This window comes from Mus caroli, chromosome 1, assembly GCF_900094665.2.
Source record: "Mus caroli chromosome 1, CAROLI_EIJ_v1.1, whole genome shotgun sequence".
NCBI classification, from domain to species: Eukaryota; Metazoa; Chordata; class Mammalia; order Rodentia; family Muridae; genus Mus; species Mus caroli.
In genome coordinates this window covers 47,837,418-47,860,073 of record NC_034570.1, presented here as the reverse complement: position 1 = coordinate 47,860,073, position 22,656 = coordinate 47,837,418, and the positions used below count along the sequence as shown (strand labels likewise).

General features: G+C 41.1%; 1 protein-coding gene across 5 annotated transcripts in view; it reads left to right on the top strand.

Moving 5' to 3' along the window:
- Hecw2 (HECT, C2 and WW domain containing E3 ubiquitin protein ligase 2) overlaps window positions 1-22,656 on the top strand; it is a 374,063-nt gene that overhangs the window by 265,396 nt on the left and 86,011 nt on the right. For all 5 annotated transcript variants that reach the window (XM_021160080.2, XM_029476576.1, XM_029476580.1 and 2 more), the window contains 4 exons: window positions 2,988-3,138; window positions 3,749-3,852; window positions 4,264-4,388; window positions 13,144-13,329. In XM_021160080.2, coding sequence (XP_021015739.1) covers window positions 2,988-3,138; window positions 3,749-3,852; window positions 4,264-4,388; window positions 13,144-13,329 — 566 coding nt within the window. The remainder of the gene's footprint in view (window positions 1-2,987; window positions 3,139-3,748; window positions 3,853-4,263; window positions 4,389-13,143; window positions 13,330-22,656) is intronic.

Below are 22,656 nucleotides of genomic sequence, written 5' to 3'. Positions count from 1 at the left end.
GTATCCATTCCTCTGTTGAGGGGCATCTGGGTTCTTTCCAGCTTCTGGCTATTATAAATAAGGCTGCTATGAACATAGTGGAGCATGTGTCCTTCTTATCGGTTGGAACATCTTCTGGATATATGCCCAGGAGAGGTATTACTGGATCCTCTGGTAGTATTATGTCCAATTTGCATTGTTTTATATAAGTATTGACTTTTAGAAAAAAAATGTTTGGTTCTGTCCTCTAGTTTTCTACTGAAATGGTGATGCTTTGAGACATAGTAGCTTTCTGAAGGTCTAACAGCAAAAGTATGACTAAGCTAGAGACCAGACCTCTTACCATTCAGGGTTATGTACAGACCCTGAGACCCACCCCAGCAAATTATTCTCATCTTTTCCCATCCCGACGGTGCTGCTCACTTTATGCTATACTGTGGCAGGAGAAGAAAGGAGGGATCCAGATCCTGCCTCCTAACTCTGCCTATCAGTGTTTCGTGGCATCCATCTGAAAGAAGCTATGATGGAGAGAAATGAGTGCTCCTGTGCATTCTTATATGAAGACCAAGCCAGGTCCAATAGGAAGACATTCAAGTAAACATGGTGTCGATGATGGTAGTGAAGCATCCTACCGGCATTGACCTCTTGGGACAGAAGAATGCCAAGGGCCTAACAGCCTTTCCTAATCCAGTGCCAAACACCCACTTGAAGTCAGCAGTATTGTAGAGATGGGCTATCTGATATCAATAGCCTTCAAAGTACATTCACTATCCTGGATTCTTAGAGAGCAAATCTGTGGTTCTGGCTTCTTATTCTGCCTATTACACATTAAAAAAAATGTCTTTAATGAATGATAAGTTAGGGTTATCTCTGGTCTTTGTGGAAGGCAAATAAAAGGATTTTTATAGAATTACATCACTTAAAATCATTTGTTCTCTTATTACACGGTTTGTGAAAGACACAATAGTAATAGTATTTGGGGGATCCTTCTTCCAAATCTCTCCATTTTGCTGCCCATATAAGCCATTAAGCAGGCTGCATGCACATCTCCTTAAGTAAATCTTTATTTAGTTATTTCCACGGAAACAATTCCATCTCTGAAGGCTTTGGGTTTTTTGGACCTTTCTTTTGTCAGCGAGTGGAAAGTATGCAGCAGTGTGTTTTCTTTCTGCTTCAACTGCTAGAGCTTTGGAGCCAATTCTTAGTAACAACCTTATCATGGAAGCTTGGCTGGATTTTTTCTGATTCCTTCATGTGGTTTTCTGTTCTTTTTTATTCTCTGACCTCTTCTTCTTCTTCTTTTCTTCTCCTTCTCCTTCTCCTTCTCCTTCTCCTTCTCCTTCTCCTTCTCCTTCTCCTCCTCCTCCTCCTCCTCCTCTTTCTTCTTCATTGAGAGCTGCTATAAACAGACTTGGGGAAAACATTGCTACCTGTTTTCATGTGTTTGTCTTGACATTCTATTGATGGATAAATTATCCCAACTCTAATAAGATAGAAATGAGATGGAACAATTGGCTCTTGAGATATTTGGGATAGGCAAGTGTACAAGGAGCCCACCAAAACTTTAGAGCAGATCAAAAGGGTTTGGAAAATGCTTACCATTTGTGTGTCGCACTGAGCATGAGATGAGGCCTTTCAGAATTGTCCTTTTGGTGAAATTATAGCTGTGCCCAAAGAGTTCAGATGTATAGGCAGCTTTGTCGTGCCTGTCTTACCTTGAAACATGAGTGGCATTTAGAGGCTGCTGTCTGTGTGGAGCTTTATCTCTGTTTCAACTTTCTTTTCTCTTGACAGTTGTAATAACGGGCCATGGTCAGTATCAGATGCTTCTCCACCCGCAGCTAAAGCAATGGCCTTTACTGCTGGCCTTGCGCAGGTGGGCCTACGGTGCAGCACTTTGCAACCCTAAGGGCTTGGTTGAGATATGAGTTCCATTCACTTCTGGCATGAATACCACAGGAAGTGAGAACTATGCCCTCCTTGTAGGCTCCTGCCTGGCTCCAGGGAGTCTATTGATATGTTTTGTGACCACGAGGAAAATCTGAGCTAATTGTACTTTTCTGGAGAAAAGTGTTGATTAATTTTTTAATTAATTTACTCAGAGATATACATGTAGAAAGATTTTTTCCTGAATAAAAAAAAATAGGTCTCTGGCATATTCATGTTTACTATATAGTCCTCCTCCAGTGGTAATACATTCTGAAAAGTTGTCCTGTTGAAAAGATCAGCTTATGCTCTGTCAATTTAAACAGGGAGTGGCCATCCAGTTGCAGGAGCAGGGTGCCTTGTTCTGAAGACAAGACCTGACCTCTGGTTTTATTAAACATGCAGTTATACATTGGTTTATGGAGATCAACACACTTATACATTGGTTTACAGACCAGCACACTTACTGTGGTACTCAATATACAATTCTGTAATATCTTCCTAAACTTCATATTTATCTAAAGTTGGAGGGAAGAACTTGTCCTTGCTCTGAAAATATTTTTCTTGACAGGAGAGAGCAGGTTAAGCTGTGTGGCTGGTGATGCTGGTTGATCACTCTGAAGCATGCAGACGGCTGTCTAGCTGCTTTCCTACCACTATTGCGTGGATGTTTCTCCCAAGTGATGAGGGAAAGGATGATGCTAAAGAAGGAAGAAAAAGATAAAATCTGGGTGAAAACTAAATACCATTTTTATGTGAAGCTCTGAAAATTGTTATGATACCAACTACATGTACTTTCACAACCCTTGCTTATACATGGAGGGTAAGGAGGGTGGAAGAGTCTTCACATTTAGAAATTCTTAAAAAAAAAATTGTATCATGTATGCTGCAGTGGCTTAATAACTAGTAACAACAGTTTCCCAAGTGGACTGGGGAGGAAGCTAGGCTACGCAGCAAGGTATATGTTATTAGCCACAAATTATAGTGTGTGTGACAGAGAAGAACCTATGTTGAACTTAATGAAGGACCTTTCTGGCCCGGCTCCTCCTCCTTATCCCTGTTGGTACCCTCCTGCTCTTTAGACTGGGAGGCACGGATTGACAGCCACGGCAGGATCTTCTATGTGGACCATGTAAACAGAACCACAACGTGGCAGCGGCCCACAGCTCCCCCTGCCCCACAGGTCCTGCAGCGATCTAACTCCATACAGCAAATGGAGCAGCTAAACCGGCGGTGAGCACTCTCGACCCATGTTACTTCTCTCTTCTGTGGTTGGGCTTTTGCGTGTGCAGCATAGACGACTTGGCGTTTGTTCCACCTTTGATGTCCTGTCACTTGGCTAAATCTGGACTTCTCTTGAAAATGAAAATAAAGCATAAGGCAATATATACACTTGATGGTTGGGAAACTACAGAGGAAATAATCCTAATAATTCCTGTAGTCAGCCAAAAGCATTGGATTTTAGTAAGGCAGGCATACACATTTAGGATTTGAAGCCAAACTTCTGACCTTTGAAATCTAATCTTACAATGCAGTTTTATCCACTTAACCTGCTCAAAAGAACAATTCTTTGCCAAAAACGAATTGCTATAGAATAGTAACCTGTTTATTATAGGTGGTTTTTCTTTGCTTAAGGGACACAGTTGTTCTGTTTTATTATGTTGACAGAAAAATTAAAAATGGTGGAGAGTAGAGTTTCAGTGTGTTGTCATTTACACAAGAGGTAGCTCTTCAGTGTGAGGATAGGACCCTGGGGGTGACAGTTGAGGCTGGAGGCCTGGAACTTCTGGGCTCTAGGGTGGCTTCGGGAGGTCGGCGTGTAACCCCAGGTTTGTGCTTTTAGTTATCAGAGCATCCGTAGAACCATGACCAATGAGAGGCCTGAGGAAAACACCAGTGCTATCGATGGGGCAGGGGAGGAAGCTGACTTTCACCAAGCCAGTGCAGGTAAGAACAAGCCCTCTGCTGCAATCCCAGAAATGTAGCAGAAGAACCAAGATTTCTAAGACATGAGCTGCTCTTTAAGAGAATGGCAAATTTTCTAAACACTTAACGTTTTATGAGTTCTGGGGAGAAGTATCACAAAACCAAATATGTCACATCACCATAGTCTCTGAGTCTGTGTCAAAATGGAACACGAGTCTGGCCATTATTAAGAAGCTATGGATGCATTAACACTGTTCCCAACTAAAAATTATATCCAATATCATTTTAGTGTCATTAAGAATAGTCAGGTTCATGCATGCATTTTTTTTTTTGGCAAATAAAAATGTAGTTCTAGGGAGTTGAAGTCACAGCCAATGACGTAAAGAGTGTTTGCAGTGTTTAGTTCTGAGCCTATATGTCCTGTCTGCTTAGACTTCCGTCGGGAGAACGTCCTGCCTCACTCTACCTCCAGATCCAGGCTCACGCTGCTGTTACAGTCACCCCCCGTGAAGTTCCTCATCAGCCCAGAGTTCTTCACCGTGCTGCATTCTAACCCTGTGAGTAGCTAATCTTGGAGGAACATTCTGGAAAGACAACAGGCCAGAGAAAACGATCCTTAGTCAGGGCCTGATCATAGGGACCATTGGAGTGCTCCCTGAGTACTCAGCATGTTCCAACCCTGTTAAGTACCTTGTGTTTTAAACCACCATGCCATATAAACTTAGTGTATGTAACAGACACCCAAAACTCAAACAAACGAAAACAGAAACTTTTGGAGATGACTAGCTTATAAGCAGCAGAAATTCATTTTCCAAGGTTTTGAGTGGCATAAAGTCCAGGATCATTTCGGTTGGCCTGGAGTCAGGTGTCCTGCTAATATCGTTCATGGATGATGGCACCTTGCTGAGGGCTGTCTTCAGTTCTGCTTTTAGGAAGCTCTAATTCTACTTAGAATTATGCTTCATCCACCAATGAGTTACCATGTCCTGATGAAAGTCATCATTGGTGATTAGGTTTCAGCAGACGTATGAGGAGAGAGACACAATCCAACTGGTGTGAGGGAACCATCCCAGGAGTCTTTGAGCTCAGGGAATGACTTTGCTAAAGATACTAATGGGAGAGAGACCATCTTCATTGTATATGGAGTGACATCAAATAAGGAACCATTGCCTAAAAGGTCAGCTGGGTAGAATCCATTCATCAGGGCTTGAGCTAAGAGGAGCCTGGAGTAGAGAAGGAACCAGCAGGAGAGGAAGTAGCTGCAGAGCCTTGCAAAGATCTGGTGGGTTAGGAACTGCTGATTAGACACTGAAGATGATCCTGAATGGGAACATCCTCACATTAGTAAGTGATAATAACAGGGATGTTAGAATGGAGTGGAAAATATCGAATGTGGCAAAACAAATTAAATATCTTAGGGAAATCAGACTAGACTAAAGGGGAAAGTAGACACTGGCCTGGTCTTAGTGGCTAGAGATGTCTGTGTGGTGGTTTCTGTGTACCTGGATACTGATATTTATGTATTTCTGCCTAACTTTATAAACATGTGCATCTAGCTAGATTAGAAGGTTTATGTCCTTTGTTATGTCCTGGTTTAAAGGTTTAAATAGAAACAAAAAGGACTCCATTAGAGAGCGAGCATGAGCAGTATGGTATTTGTCCTCAGCCTGTGAGAGGGTGAAGGGTTTTGCACATTTGCCAACTTTTTATTTATTCCTGGTTGTATACTAGGCACTGAGCCAAGTTCTAGGAACATATAGGCAACAGCACCTGTGGGTCTTGGAATCCCAGCTGTGAAAACACATTCCAGCATTTTGATGATTGTGCACTAGCAAGGGTGTAGACTGTGAGTGTATATCGTGACTGGGAATGCACAGGGAAGGGGCTATGGCTGGGAATGCATTTACAAAGGGTTCTGAAGGCTGGATAGGAGCTTACCCTAGAAACACTGATACTAAGAGCATTCTAGATAAAGGAACAGGGTCTGTAAAGGAAGATACTCAAGACTCTTGTGAAAATCACTGAAGCTGGGTTGCAGTACAGTCTGGTGCTGGTACAGAGAGAGCCTGGGATAAACTAACATTTAGAATTGTCACAAGACACAAAAACTATCATGCTATCCACAGAAGGACTTTGGGCTTAGATAACACAAGCTTTTATTTGTTTGTCTGTTCATTCCTTCTCTCCGTGTTTATTAAATCCCTTTGATTTCCCTGGAACGGTCGAGACTTGGGGAGTAGAGTGGTAAACAAGACAGGCGGAGTAAGATTGTCAGCAGAACAATAATTAATGGAGAAAATGTTAATAATGTGTAATGACAGAGGTGAGGGCAGGGAACAAGCAGTGTGGACTTCAGGGGGCTTGGGTGGCCAACAGGTAACTAACTCCAAGGAAGCTGCATCTGCACGGTTACAAGATATCAAGGGACAGCAAAGCCTCTTTACTAAGCAGAGTTATGCCTTGGGGACAAGGAGTTTGACATGCTACACAGCAAGTTTGGAGAACTGAACACAAACTCTGAATATAGTGTTTACATGATCTGGGAATAAATTTAGGCTTTGCAAGAACTTTATTCTAAATGTGTTTCTTCTGCGGGAGTGACGTGGATTTCTCAAAGTTCATTCCAGATGAGGCAGGCAAGTGGAAGGCCCTTTGACTAGGCAAAGAAGCGCGTTGGACCGGTGCATATCAGTGGAGATTTTGTTTGAGTGCTCACTTGGTCTGCCCAGAGCCCTGGGTTCATCCCAGTTGAACTAAGTATGATGCATTCCTGTAACTAAGCCCAGGGAGAGAGAGAGGCAAGCAAGGGATCACAAGTTCAAGGTCACCTTTGGTTTCCTAGCAAGCAGCAGTCAGCCTGAATTACATGAGATTCTATGGTATGGGGGAGGAGGCTGTCTGCATTCATGTGCGTGTGTCTGTGTATTTTTTAAAAAATAAATTTGTCTATATAGAGGAATGATAGTGCATGCTTTACAAATAACAGTAATACAATTTTATTGCTTTTTGCCACCCTTATCAATGTACAAGTATATTGGAACAGGAGTGCTTTGTATTGATCAGTAAGACAGCAGTAAAACAGGAGAGTTGGACCCCCAGACTCCTGCCACTGAGGCCATTGCCCTTTTAGTTGTGCCAGGAAATACATTTCTTCACTTTGTATCTGTGAGCTGTTTCTGATGCAACAGCTCAATTTGATGTGAGGTTTTGCTAGCCTGTCATCTCTATCAGTTTCTTTGGCTTACAAAACTTTCTCTGTAAAGGGGCAGAGAATAAACATTGTAAGACAAGGCTAGTATGTAGACCTGTGTGCCGGGAGGGCTTTAGCAATACCTTGTTTGTAGTCAGACAGTTGGCCCATAGTCTGGACAGGTCACAGAACAAGGAATCAAGCCCTGGTGTTCACTTGCCATTTCCTGCAGTGTGAATTCTTTCCAACCCACATTGAGTTCAGACTACTAGTGGCATCACTCAGTAGGGCTTCTGACTTCTGTGCCTTGGTTGTCAGCTACAAGCTCCTGTCTCTGCAGTATCATTAGCCAGTTGCTGAGCTGTGGTTCAAAGCTGTGGTTTTTAACTGGGCAGGTTTTTTTTTTTTCAGATAAATGCAGATTGTGGGTTACTTGCAGGCTCTGATCTAACGGGGCTGCAGTGAGTCCCAGGAGTCTGTGTGGTCCTTCAGGTAATTAAGTAAACATAGCCTAGCTGCATGCCTGGAAGAAGCTGAGGCCTGCAAGCCCTGGACACTGGCATACAGCAGCTCAACTCAGGCTTTCTTGCACACTCTCTTTTTTCTGTTCCACACTTGGGTGTGATTTTCAAACTCCTTTCTCTGGAGAGTGCATCTATGGTTAAACTACTCTTCTCGAAAAGCTTTGCTTTTACTTTATCTTTTCCTTCCTTCTACTCAAACTATGTTCATTACTGGCTAAAAAGATGCATGTCTATAAAATTTAAATTCTGTAGGTTAGGAAGTCTTATTTTCTGACTTGTATTTGGCACAAATTAAAGTTTCTAGAATTTTCGTTAAGGTCTTAGGTATGGATGAATAGGCATAACCTTTTTACAGACATGGTTATTTTGTTTTTCTTATTTGGGGGATAAGCAGCAAATATTATAAAGTAAACTTTCCTGAATTTTTAATTTACTTTTTATTTTCTTAGTTTTTGATTGAATTCTTTTTGGTGTACAGCTGTTTCCATAAAGCCTTATCTATGTTATTGGAAATACTCAACATTCAAAATAAGTGTTGAGATTTGAAACTCTCCTTGTTTATTAAAACAGTTTGGAGAAATAAGTTGTGTTGAAAAATCAGCATGGAAAGCCTATCTCACGAAGCAGCAATCTGCATAATCTGTGCTGAGAAACGAACATAGACAGACATATGGTTTCCATAGCAATGAAGCAAACTGAGAGGTTTCCATGCTTTGCCTTGTGTTATGGTAACTTTCATTCAGATTCTACTGCCCTCTTCTGGTAGAGATCAAAATTGTCTCCAAATTAACACAGGATTTTGTTACTCCTGCCCAATGTTTTAGAGTTGAGATGCCTGTGTTTGTCTAACTTACATTATACATAAGTACATTTAATTATATGTAGCAGAATGGTATTTTCAACATACATGCTAAAATTATTACCCTGATTTTTAATGGTCTTTAGAAATGCATTCCTAGCCAGGCGTGGTGGCGCATGCCTTTAATCCCAGCACTTGGGAGGCAGAGGCAGGTGGATTTCTGAGTTCGAGGCCAGCCTGGTCTACAAAGTGAGTTCCTGGACAGCCAGGGCTATACAGAGAAACCCTGTCTCGAAAAAACAAAACAAAAAACAAAAAACAAAAAAAAAAAGAAAAAGAGAGAAAAAAGAAGAAAGAAAAAAAGAAAAAAGAAATGCATTTCTTATCTAAATTCCTTAGTTCTTAATAAAGAAAAGTTATTTTAAAGTTTATAAATATCATCTTAAACATACTCTTAGGCATTAAGAGTTACTTCTGTTGCCCAGTTTACAGGAGTTTCTACTAATGTAAGTTCTCCTCTGTGTCATTGTGAAACACTTTAAAACCTGGTGAAACAATTTAAAATTAAAAGATCTAAAATCAAATTAAGTAAACATAGTATGAATGCAGACTGTAGCACACAGGACGATTTCCATTTACTAGCTGGCCTATTCTGGAACCAGCATTTCTTGCTTTTGTTATTAGTAAGCTTTGCTTAGTGAGTCATGTACAACATCAATGACACTTGCTCTTTATAAACATGACAGGCATTTGCTAGCAAGTCACTGAGGTTATCTTCTAAATCTACATTCAGATCACCAATGCTTGGTGGAAATTTTCTGAGCCTCCTGAAGGTGTTGTTTGGGAGTGGTGGAAATAGTGGCATTTTTAAAACTGGCAGAAGTAGGTGAAATCCAGAACTCCCGGAGCTTTGGCCACCGCATGGAACTTCAACATCAACTGATCAAGCATCAGATTGTCACCCACAGTTGCACTGTGGTTGATTACTAAGAACTGAGCAGTTCATATTTTGCTGCCAAACAACCAAAGAAGTGTTCCCTTTAACTTAGTTTCAAACTTCCAAAGCCTCAAGCAGTAGCCAAAGATGACACATTTAAACTCTAAGGGGATTCGTTTTAGCAAAATTCTGCTAATGGAGCCCTTCAGTCAGCCATTGAGCCCTGATTTCTGACTGGGAAGTGAACATCACAGAAGCATGAGGCTGGGAAAGGCGAGAGGATGGGAAACACAATCTTGGAGTACAAAGGAAATGGCTAAAAGGGGTGTTTCTTCCCATGATGAAAAACCAAAACTTTATGTTGGTCAGAAATCATTTAAAGGTGCCGCTCTACTTGTAACATTTGCCTGCTCAGTTAACTTCAGTGGACTCCACATTCAGAATCCCAGTGAGATCGTTCGTGCAGAGCCGTGAGATTGGGTCATGAAATATGTCTTCGTTCTAACCTACTGTTCTGGATGAGAAATCGACCCATTTACCTAACTAGAACCACTAACCCCGAGAGGGGAAATGAGGAGCCCTCTTTTGTCTTAAAACAGGGCCTTGCCAGAGTCTCACACACACACACACAAACAAACCACTAAGGCCCACTCGATCAGTCTGAACCCACTTGCATAGTGTCCCTTTGCTACCTCTGCCAGTTTATTCTAGCATGTTCTTCGCCCTTGTGAGTTTTGTTATTCTCCCTCTAATGGACCATCTTCCTGCTTTTGAGTGCTCTGGTCTGTGTCCTCAGAGTTTCACACAGGCAAAACTTAGCACATAGTTAATGACAGGTTATGAGACCCCCTCAGTTAATAGAAAGTGGGCAACCAGCCCACAAGCTTCAAAGGCTGAAAGTAGAAAATAGTTTTACTACTATATTTGTCTGTTCTAACCTAGCTAGATTGGGAGAATCCCCCATACAGCCTTTTAATTACATATATCATATATTTCATAATGGCCTTTACCTCTTCAAAGCAATTTCATAATCTTTATTCTACTGGTTTTGAGTCTTACTGTGTTATGAAAAAAATTAGAAGACTTATTATTAGTCCTTCTCACAGTTGACCAAATTGAGGCAAACGAGATTAAGTGTTTTTGTCGTTGCAGCTATGACAACATAATTTTATGTAAACTGGAATACAAATATCCTTTTAAACTTTAGCTGTATCTATAACTTTATATACATACATACACATTATACATTATATATATACATATATATATATACACACACACAACACTGCATGTGCTATATGTTTACATATATGCTTGTTCAAAATACTTTATTTATGAAAATGTAGTGTTTTCTTTAGACCCTTTTTTTCATAGACTTGAAAAGGCTGTGAATCTAATGGCTGTTTACTACTTACTAATGAGGATAAAATACTTCTTACACTTAATTTACTTTGATAGATGTTTTTTCCAAGACCAGTCAAACCTGGCACTGTGTTATGTGTCTCGCTGAGTGGAGAGGAGGAAGATAAAAGGATATAATTAATTATAAGACCCAGGTAAGATTCCCACACTTAAGGAGCTGTCCATCCAAAGGGAATTACATCAAGCCCAAGGCTGGCATGGGCTCCTGACCCTAACTGCCTCGTCCTGCTCTACTGGAGTTCTGCTGCCTCTCCTTAATAGATGGGAGGAATGTGCTTGGTGCACTAGATTAGGAATCATTGTGTCCTGACTACTTGGCACACCCACTTAGAACAAGGGCCAGCGAATGGTCTCTTCAACACAATCATCATGCAATAGTTTGTTCCCTGAGAGCCTTATTAGAAAGTACAACTTGAAAACTCTTTGCCATAGCCACACAGACTGGTGTGGTCTCTGGCACTGAAACTTGCATGTTCGTGTGCAAACATGAGGAGGGCAGAGCCAGTGCAGGAAGTGAGAGCTTGCCAGTGGTAGTGAAAACTTCAAGGCAAGGGTAACCACAGGATAAACTGTTAGCTAGCCCAAGTTTCTCGATGGCAACCTCCAGAGAATTTTGTTAGTCTTCCCTGTTTCCATGATATCGTTCCCCCATGTTCTTGTGTCCCCTGAGTCCCTGCCTGCTTTGCAGTACTGAGGCTCTAGACCATATAACTGCTTCTAGCCATCAAAAACAATTCTCATTTAGACTAGAGGGTTGAAATACTTCAAGGTATTTGAGACTCCAGTTTAAGGAACTAAGATTGGAGATTGTTCATTATAGATAATCACACTCCCCCCTTTCTCTCTCCCTCCCCCTTTCCTTCATTTTCCCTCCCTCCTTCCTTCCCTTTCTTCCCTCCCTCCTTCCCATTCTCTCTCCTTCTATGTGCTTCGACAGGGAAAATATTTTAAATGCAAAGCAAAATCTGTTTATGACAAGGAGCTACTGAGGACACTTGTTGTTGCACACGAAGAAGGAACTAACACATGCCAGTGACTTAAGCTAACAAAGGGTTACTTCTCTTTCGAGATCGGGTTGTTAGGGTTCTCTGTATCCCAAAACACTCACTAGCCAGGCTTGAGAGTACCCAGTTTCTGTTCTTTCTACACCAAAGGGAAGAAAACTCCACAGGGATTCTCAATGGCTCATAAATTCTGTGAGCTGAATGTGACGACACTGAGGGGCCCTGGAGAGATAGGTGGCTGTCACATGTATTCATCTTTTGAACTAATAGCTACATGATACTACACACAACATAGACAGTAAATGCTTAGTACATGGACACAGTTTCCAGGTACTCTGATGTCTTTGGGGGTTACCCTGGACTGTCTTAGACTGGAAGAAATAGCGAAGTCCATGAAGAAAAGCCCTAAGAACCTCCACAGACTCAATCATTCCTAGTACCTCTGAGATGCTGAAGATAAGCAGACCGGGAAGCCCTTTCACTCTGTCCCCGAAGGATAGAATTCCAGGGTGGATCATTCCTAGCCTAGTCAGTTTCCTGGATATCATCTTCCTGCTGACTCAAGAACATAGATCCCATAGAGGTGTTCCCTTTCTGCTGCCTAGCACATGAATTATCCCATGAATTTGTTGAATAACCAGTATGTGGAAAGTCTGTGATATAAGCAGTCTTTGATAATGAGTTGAAACTGAAGTCTATGACAAGATGGTCTTTTTTTCCTTTTGTTGGTTGTGGTAGAGTGGTATTTTAATAAATGCAGCTCTGTGTGTGTGTCAGCAAGGTGGGGGGGTGGGCAACACCAAAACAAAACAGTGGGGGTATGATCTCTGAGCTAGTCTAACTATATCCCCCTTCCCTGAGTGTCTGCCCCGCCAGGGGTCTTGAATTGAATATCTCTGTCTTCTGTAGTCTCCATGGACATGAATGACAGTGTGAGCAACATGCTTTGGAAGTGTGTGTGCTTCTGAAGTTCAGACAGAGAGCAAGCATTTTCCATATAGCTTGGACCATATTGCTATGCTTCTAGACTGGCTGACCCTCTGAACCAGTGACCTGGTCAAAAGCTGGAGGTAGAACAAGCTTTTGGGGTTCACTGTCATGTGGTATGTTTAGTCCTACCATCACATACTTATGATTGTGTGCTTTGCTGAAGCCAATGCTGCAGCTAATGTCTCATGTGAAAGGAATACCTCAACATGTCTGTTCTTTAGAAAGCTAGAAACCAATAGTGGAAAGGGCCTCGCTTCCTACAGTTTCTGTATGTTCAAGTCTCTTTGCTCTTCTGGATGCTTCTATTTGTGGGTCTGGAGTTATGCTGAAGTCTATGTACATGTTTTTCATACTATGAGAGGACTGATATATTTCATGCAGTAATCACCATGCCGTGGTGTACATAGATAGGCAGACTAACAGTCGTTCTCTGTTCTTTCCTCCAGAGTGCCTACCGCATGTTTACAAACAACACGTGTTTGAAGCACATGATCACCAAAGTCCGGCGGGACACCCACCACTTTGAGCGCTATCAGCATAACAGGGACCTCGTGGGATTCCTCAACATGTTTGCTAACAAACAGCTGGAACTACCAAGGGGCTGGGAGATGAAACAAGATCATCAGGGCAAGGTAACCTGAGCAAGCCACCCTCGTGAGCTGCATCTGGAGTGACTGTGGCTGTGCTTTTCCAGTGAGGGCAAACATTTCATCTCCTGTTCAGCACAAACCTGTACAGGCAGCCTGTTACTATAATCCATAGATAGATAGATAGATAGATAGATAGATAGATAGATAGATAGATAGATAGATGAGTCTTATAGGGCAGTAAGAGAAGCAGGTTTGGCAGAAGTCATGTTTCCCTGGACAGTCTTCTATGTGCCCTCTCTTAGCATTTTCCACTGACTAGAGAAAAGAATTCTCAGGCAACACTTCTTCTCCTGAGTGGTGCAACTTGTGGTGTAGACACGTGGACAAAACATGGTAGTTTTGTTCGAAGAGGGTGCTAGGAATCACTGAGCCATTGTGCAAGACATTGGTGGAGTTTGAGCATCAGCCATGTGCAGAGTCCTGGCCTGTTTGTACCTTGAACAACTCCCTAGTTGATGAGAAGCACATAAAAACCAGAGTAGTGACATCTGCACTTCCTATCCAGATGGGTGAAGCAGAAATCCCAGTTCTAACCAGGAAGTTGTATGTGTGCAAGGAATCGGAATGAGAAAGTTAGTTTTGTTAGAAGGTATTCCCTAGTGAACTCTTTATTTTTACTTGACATTTGCCTGACACTTACTGTGAGCCATGAACTGTTTAAGGGCTTCATAGATAAACAGAGGCTTCTCACATCATGATGAAGCAGCCTTGTTGGTACCACACCTTAAAGATGAAAAATCCAAAAACTCATAATGGCCCAGCAACCTGCCCAACATTACTAAGACAGGCTATGGCTGAGTTGTGCTGTGCCCCAGATCATCTGGTTCCATGAGCTCTGCTCTTGACTGTGACATCATATTTTCTAAATTTGAATAACCAACCTCAGTTTTCTTGTCTATATGAAATATTGGTGTATTATGCTTAAAATGGTGGTTCTCAACCTTCCTAATGCTGCAGGGCTCTAGTACAGTCCCTCATGTTGTAGTGACCCCCCCCCCATAAAATTATTTTTTGTTGCTATTCATAAATGTAATTTGCTACTATTATTAATTGTAATATAAATATCTGGGTTTTTCCAATGGTCTTAGGTGATCCTTGTGGAAGAGTCATTTGACCCAAAAGAGATTAAAATGGCACTATATATATATGGTACATAACAAACAATTTGAGCTATTTTTGCAAAATCAGTCTTTATTGAGAACTTTTACAAAGAAGATGAGCCATTCACTTCATGGCATTCAAAGAAAAGAGACAGATTGGGGGGGGGGGGCAAATAGATACACTGTGTAGCAAGAGGTGATTAACAACATGCTGCAAATTGAAGCAGAGGACAGAGTCTGTACTGATAGGAATGGATGGGGTTTTATGGAGGTGGCTGGGGGAGTCTTCGTGATAGGTTGGGAAGCCAAAGGGACGTGAGGTGTGCACTCTACAGGGGAAGAGCATTCAAGGCAGAGGGAACATGTAAAGTGTGCAGTCGTGCTGCTTCCAGAGTGCCTTCAATACTGCAGGAACCTTTTACTCTTCTCACACTCAGCTCCCAGCAATCTTATCAGAGAGCCTCTTGGAGAGAGTCAAAGCAGTTGCTATCACAGCATTTATTTTAACGCAAGGAAGAACTCACAGACTCATTACATTACGGACTTGACTTCTCTGCATGGCTGTTTAACAGATCTCTTAGTCCCAAACAAGAGTTTAGAAGTGGCAAGCATGATTTTAGAGGAGATAAAGGGAATGGATCTGTGGCAATGTCCCTGGACCACAGGTTAAATGGCCATGAGTCAAAATCATGACAGTGTGACTTGCGATGAGACTATGAAGACAGAAGCAAGGGTACATCACCAGGGAGGATGTGCCATGATGCAGCTGAGTCTGAAAAGAGGCTCAGCAGCCATTTAGACTAAGACTCCATAATTAAGGCCAGGTGTTATGGCTCACACCTGTAATTCTTCCTGCTTGGCAGGATGGACAGGATTGGCATTAGTTAGAGGCCTGCCTGGGCTATGTGGTGAGTTCAAGACAAGCCTAGGATACATAGCAAGATCCCATCGCAAAGACAAGATGCCACATTTGATGAGTGACAGGCTTGGGTGTGCAGTGCTCTCTTCCCCTGAGTCTCACTGGTGAGCAGGTAGATGACTGTCTTCTTGAATTATTATGCTGATAGCAAGGACTTGCCAGTGGAGGTCCTCATCTGCCTATGATACAGTTATCAATGTGTCCTAGCTTCCCTATCAGATCCCCATTGAGGTCTCTTTTATTTATGTCTGGATCATTCTCTTTCTATCCCAGTGCACTTGGGGAGAAGCGTCTCAAAACAAACGAATGAATGAATGGATGGATGATGAATGAATGAAACATTGGTTTCCAGCAATCATCTTTACTTTGCATGAAGCAAGGAGCTCCCAGGCTCCCTCCCTCTGCCCACTCTTCTGCACTCTCACTAGATATAACTCTTTCCATTAGCCCCATCTTTTTCCCCTTTATTTTTTTATTTTATGTGTATAGTTACTTTGCCTACCCTTATTTCTGTGCCCATGTTCATGAAGTGCTTTTAAAGGCCAGAATGGCATCAAGTCTCCTGGGATTATAGTTACAGAGAGTTGTAAGTTTCCATGTTGGGTGTTGGGAATTGAACCAGGGTCCTCTGGAAGAGTACCCATTGAGCTTTCTCTCAGGCCCTTCTTCTGAGCTCTTTTAGTTAATTCATAGCTTGTCTTGGATTGCTTACATTATATACTTCTGATGTGCTTTAGGTATCTAATTTTGGAAAAGGTGTGTGTGTGTGTGTGTGTGTGTGTGTGTGTGTATAATTGGGACCATAGATCTGGTTTGCTATGGTAGTAATAAGGTGAAAACCATTTAAGTCACACAGATGAAGCGAATGGTATAGAACATTCACATAAGATTAAAAGGGCAGGAGAGATGTCTCAGTGGTTAAGAGCAATCCCAGAGGTCCCTGATTCAATTCTCAGCCCCCATACGGAAGCTTACAAAATCCATAATCCTAGTTCCAGAGGAATCTGACACTCTCTTCTTTTCTTCTCAGACATCAGACATGTGCATGGTACACATACATATATTCAGGCAAAACACTCATATATAAAGAGTAAAATAAACAAATCAATAGATGATTCTAAGGATTAATAATCAAAACTAAGACATGAACAGGACATTAAAGTAAGACATTAAATTTTGCAATGGATATAAAAAGAACATCCCCCTGGGTGGGTAGAGAAGTTGGAGCCCTCAAATACTGCTGGTAGAAATGTAGAATGATGCATCAACTTTGGAAACAGTTAGGAGTTTCCAAACAGATCAAGCGAATAACTGCCATTCTACATATATACCCAAGAGAAATGAAATCTCCACGTAAACATGAATTTGAACATACATAGCTGTATTGCTCATAAAAACCAGAAGTTAGAAATAAGCCAAATGTGTATTAATGAATAAATAAAATGTGGTAGGTTAATTTGCTGGAACATCACTTGATACTACAAAGGAATGAAATGGATAGCATGCCACAACACATATGAACTTTGAAAATGCTTGCTAAGGGAAAGAAAGTACTCAAAAGGTCACATATTGTGACATGCCTAGAACAGGCAACCACAGAAAGACAGAAAGTAGATTATTGGCTACATGGAGTGGTGGTAAGTAGTGCTAATGGGTATAGGGTTCTTTCTGGAGGAAAATTATGTTAAACTCAGATAATGGTCATGGCGACACATTCCTATGTCTATACTGAAAGAGTAAAACACACACATTAATGAATGAATTGCATGGTGTTTAAATTCAGCATCAATAAAACTGGTTTTACAATGAACAGACTCAATTAAAAGGCAGAAATTCCCATTTTAGCTTTTAGATTCTAATGATTTTGGCTCCCTTCATCTCTGAGGTTATGTTACATGGCTCTAAACTGATTTAATATCCAACATATAGTGATCATATATATAGCGATCTCGGCCTGGTTTAAGCACCTTAATAAACTACAGAGTGCGTGGTTTACATATGTACCATTCTGGAGGCTGGGCTGTTCAGGATCCCTTTACATGAGACTGGCAGACCACATGTGTGCAGCTGGGATGAAGGTGGGGGAGGGGCACTGAATTCTCATAAATGGCAAAAGTCATAAGGTAGCTTTCTGGGGGCTTCTTTGAACTGGTGCTGATCTCTTTCATTACGGTCCCATTCTCATGTCCTAATCACCTCCCAAAGACCCTGTTTCTAAAACTGTCACTTCTTGGAAGTACAGATGGTGTGTGGGAGGCACACATAAACTACTGTGTTAATGCTTCTCTTTCTTAATGTTATTTGGAGAAGTCTCTTGTTAAAATTCTATTACATTTGTTTTAGTCATGCCTTGTTGCTGTTTCATTAGTTACTTTAATTCTGTAACCTCAAAGCTGACAATTAATCCAGGTTTAGTCTTATAAACAATTGTCCAAGAATATGTGATCAACATCTGTATATATATGCTGAATTCAGGATCCAGGGTTTTGTTTTGTTGGTTTTTTTTTTCCTAACACAGATGTATCTATATTCTCCCCAGACCCCACATCCTGGGAAGTTTGAGATCTGTGTAGCAGTGCTGATGGTTAGATGGCACAGCTCACAGCCTGTTCAACATTAGACTTGTTAAGTTTCAGAAGATAAAATTATGTCTGTGTATTCATAAGCCTTTAGAAGTTATTTCCTTTGGGGGCACCAGTGATAGGATGTACACAGATATCTGCATGATGAACTGGTGGCTATTGCACGTGGATCTCAGAGCAGGATGGATGTTGCCACCCTGGTCCTGCTCCCCAACGAACCAGGTAGAGATCTGGACAGAGCAGGGATCTCAATACAATGTATGTAAACAGATCGGTACTTTTGGGATTTTATGGAAATGAAAATGTTTTACTCATGAATGAGTCCTTACTTGATCAGTGAGTGCTCAGTGAATCCCAAAGAGCATGGTAGACTTACCATCAGTGTCTTGTTCGTTTCTTCATAAGGACCTGCCATCTCCCTCTACCATGACGGCTCTTGTAATGCCCTTTCACAGTAGGGTCTGTTCTTGTTTTGTTTTGGGTTGTGTTTGCTGTTCTTGGCCACTGCAGCACAGTCTGGCCTGGAATGTTTGCTTCTCCCTGAAACCTCAAAGTTTTCCCCTTTTCTCTATCCTAGTGGCTTTCCTTGTAGAGTCTCTTTTCCTCCTAGGAATCAGTGCCTTCTTACTCTGGTACCTGTGTGTTCCCTATCAACCTTCGTTATTAAATCAGGTTTGAAAAACTATTCTTCAAATGCAAGTAGCTTTGAACTTAGGTCAGATGCATAGGATGGCACTGAATTGTGGCCTTCAGAATAAGGGATTCAGACATGCCTCCTCTAGGTACTGCCATTTAATCCTGATCCCCCTATTTCAGATGATTATGAATATGTGGCAGGTAGATGGCATGGTTCAGAAGTATGGGTGTCTTCTAGTGCCAAGCATGATGAATGAGTCCAATCCCCAGGATCCAGATGATGGAATGAAACGCCCAACTCCTACAAGTTATCCTATAACCTTCATATAAGTGCCTACCTACCTACCTACACACACACACACACCTAGATAAAATATAATAAAAATGTTTTAAAACTTTTATATCACAGCGCTGGTCGAAGTTCTGCAAGAGTTCAGTCTAGGGTATCCTGCTTCTGACATGGGATAGATTGAAATTTTCATAGTAAAGGGTATTTGAGCTAATTAAAATTAGTTATAAAGTGAGAAAATGGGAATAGGGAAGAAAAATCCAAAGAGAAAACACAAGACAGATGTGTCTGGTTCCAATAAAGAGATAATGGGTAGATTTTAACTTACTCGTGTCAGTGTTATGAAGTCAACGAGCCACTGCACAGGGCTAAGGCTAACACAGGGTGCTGCAAAATAACAGAAACGAGAAATGCATGCAGAGTTTCTTATTTCTCCTTTATGTAATGGGCTTAATACTTAGCAAAAACTTTTTTCTGCTTCCGTTTCAGATGTTGAATGCTTTGTACTCTCAAACACAATTAACTAACACACAATATTTCCCCCAAATTATTTCAACTGGGCCTAAATTGAAATGCTAAGTGCCAACCCAAATCTAGGTTGACTGAAACAGGCAGCAATGGGTGGCATTGGCAATTCTGGGGAGTGGGAGGGTGGGGAGTGGGGATAAGGGAGGGAGAGTAAAGTAGCTTACTTTTGGTAAATGTTCTATTTCTTTAACTCTCTGCTTTTCTAAGGCCAAAGGCCACTGGCTTTTGGTAATTAACTTCTACTGTTAGCAGCAGGAGATTAAGGTGGGAAAACAAGCTTGGGCTGAAATTAAGAGCACTGACTGCTCTTCCAGAGGTCCTGAGTTTAGTTACCAGCAACCATAAGGTGGCTCACAACCATCTGTAATGGGATCTGAAGACCTCTTCTGATGTGTCTAAAGACAGCTACAGTGTAGTCATATAAATAAAATGAATAATTTTTAAAAAATAATATAATAAAGGTGTAATTGCTAGGGCTCTTTTCTCTCTGGCTCAAGGATCACTCTTTATCCAGGAGAATGACTTGGGGTTGTTTTGGATGGGGCTAAGCCCCAAATACCACACTTTTTCTTTTCTCTCTTGCAATTTATACCTTCTTAGACAAAAGTTCTTTATAAAATTATCTTTTAGATAAAAAATTACACAGAAGGGGAGTTACAAAAGGATGTTGATAGTAAGTTCAAAGCAGTGTTTCATTCTATAAGCTTGTAAGTTCAAAGCAACAATTTCACATGGCCTTTCTTTATCATAGTGCCCACTTGTGGCTTCATCCTTGGACCTGACCTAGAATGAATGTTTTTTCCTTGAACACAAATTTGTTCCAGTGTAATTAGCCCGTGAAACATGAAGGTTTACAGAGCTCTACTTGTAGCTTTATTCTGTAGAGGGCTTAAGATTATTTGTAACAATTTAAGAATTCTATAAAATTGTTATCAGAAATTGTGAAATCATCAATTCATCTATACAGCATTACTGTATGAGGTATATACATGTTCATGTTTTTTCTGCCAGGAATCTGCCCAATAGGATGGGTTGATGCCCAGGAATCATTAGGCTATGTAATAGTGACAGAAAAAGGCTATCAGCAGCAAGAAGCAATCCTGGGATGAAATCTCTTGAGGACCCTGCATCTCAGAGCTCACCCATCACAGGCCATGCAAAACAGTGAGCCATCTCCAGAAAACTTGCTTGCATGCCTTAGCCTTTCCGAGATGGCTTCTGACAACCAGGGAACTTCAAAGTTAAACTTTGTGTTTTTAAAATAAAAACATAAAGCAATAATAATAATTTTTGCTAAAATTCTTTCCCATAGTTTGTTGTTTTGCCCTCCAGAAATCATATGCTGTATTATCTCCCTGCTGATCTGAAAACCATTTTTATGTCCAAACTTTGTCACTGTGGGAGCAGTGACTTTGGGAGTTTTAGTATGAGAATGATGTAAACACCCAACTGTGATGACCACCAGTTGTCTTTGAAGGAAAAATCTGAGAACAAAATAAACGTTTGCCTGGTGGAAGTTACTGAGGGCTGGAGATTCTTGTTTGACCAGAGGCAACCAAACTATAGAGTTGTGTCAGCCACTCCAGGGTTGGCCTTGGTTTCTATCTTACATCAAACCTGTGGTCATGATTTACTGGGTCAGGTTCTATTCAGCTCATCAGATAAACGACAATTTAGTATGTAGAACTCTCACTTGTATTCAAAGAAAACAAAACAACCCTTTTAGAATATAAGCTCTACTTTGCAAAATATATGGTGGTTGCTTTATTTTATTTTTATTTTGTTTCATTTATTTAACCAAACTTGTTGCTTTTGTGGCATATCTCTTTAGTTGTTTTTCCACAAATAACTTTGTGTAACTCAAGCTGTCCAGAAGGAGACGGAATAAATCTCTGAATGTATAGAGAGTTCACTGTTTTTAAGGACCCCTGGCCTACTTTTTGGGTGGCAAAAGATATCAAGTCAAAAAATGCACAAGGAGATAAGTATGATCAAAATGTATTAAATGCAGTTGTAAAACAGTTACAGTGACACTTGCTATTTTGTATAATTAATATAAGTTGTTATATTATATATTATATATTTTGAGTCATTTTGAGTGAGGGAAATGAACAGACTTGGATGTTATGGATGTTTCTGAGGAGAATCTAAGTTCTTCGAATCTGAAGGAATCATCTAAGCATGGAGAGATGAGCTTCCCTTTTCCTCTTTTTAAATTGTCCTCTTGATATGCATTGGGATTTTCAAAATATATTGTTTTCAGACTCTATAGCAACGCCTCTCTCTTCCATAGAAAATGTGTTGATTTGGATAATTCCATTTATAGTCTCAGGCGGTGTTGGTCTAGTAAATGAGAGAAAGCGAACAACAGGAGCTGGGGTTGTCTGTGGGCCCAGGGGTGGGCTCAGGGAGACGGCTCTGTTTTCTTCTCTCTCCATGGTTCTTTCATATGTTTTCCCTGGCTTGGCAGATATTAACTGGAAATAATTTCAAGCTTCTCTAGCTTCCATTTGTTGAGCCTGGGGTTAGTCTTTCTTCATAAATACTGATGGCTTTTTCTTTGCTTAGAATAACAGAAGTTTTGTTGTTTTGTTTTTTAAAGAAAACGAGAATTGTGTAAAGAGAGAAATGTATTTTGTTTGGCCTCGCTAAAATGCCGCTTGGCTGCAACCACCCCATATTTCTTGACTCTGACTGTGCCCTGAAGCTGTGAAAGGGGAGATGTTTTCAAATGAGATTTGAGTTTGGGTATCTGCATTTCTTGTAGTTTTTCTGCTGTTACTCTTCGTTGGCCCAGCACTGTGAAGCTTGAGCGGATTTCCTTAATGAAACTTAGCGGTAGGGAATGACGTTGTTTAAAAGGGGCTCTGTGAGCAGCTAATTTGAAAAGGACTTATTTCTTCAGATGATTGCTTTTTAAATGAAGTTTCAGACAGTTAGGTGTTAGATACTCAGAAGTAATTGCAGGCTATTCAAAAGTTGTGAGGTGAAAGTGACCCACATTTTTAAAAAGGGACCAGGTCAACTTCATCGCTCATCTGAACTAGTTAGCATTCCCTGTGGAAAGCGATCCAAGTGATGTGCGTCACCGACGGAGCTAGCCAGCCTCCGCGTTTCCCGCTGGAGCTCCATGCCTCCTCAGCGTCTGCTTCCTCATGGTGATGCTGCAAATGCAACCCAGACCCATATTTCACTTTAAAGTCACCTACATTTTTTTTAACAACTTGCTGGTGACCTGAGTCACCCCTTTTATAA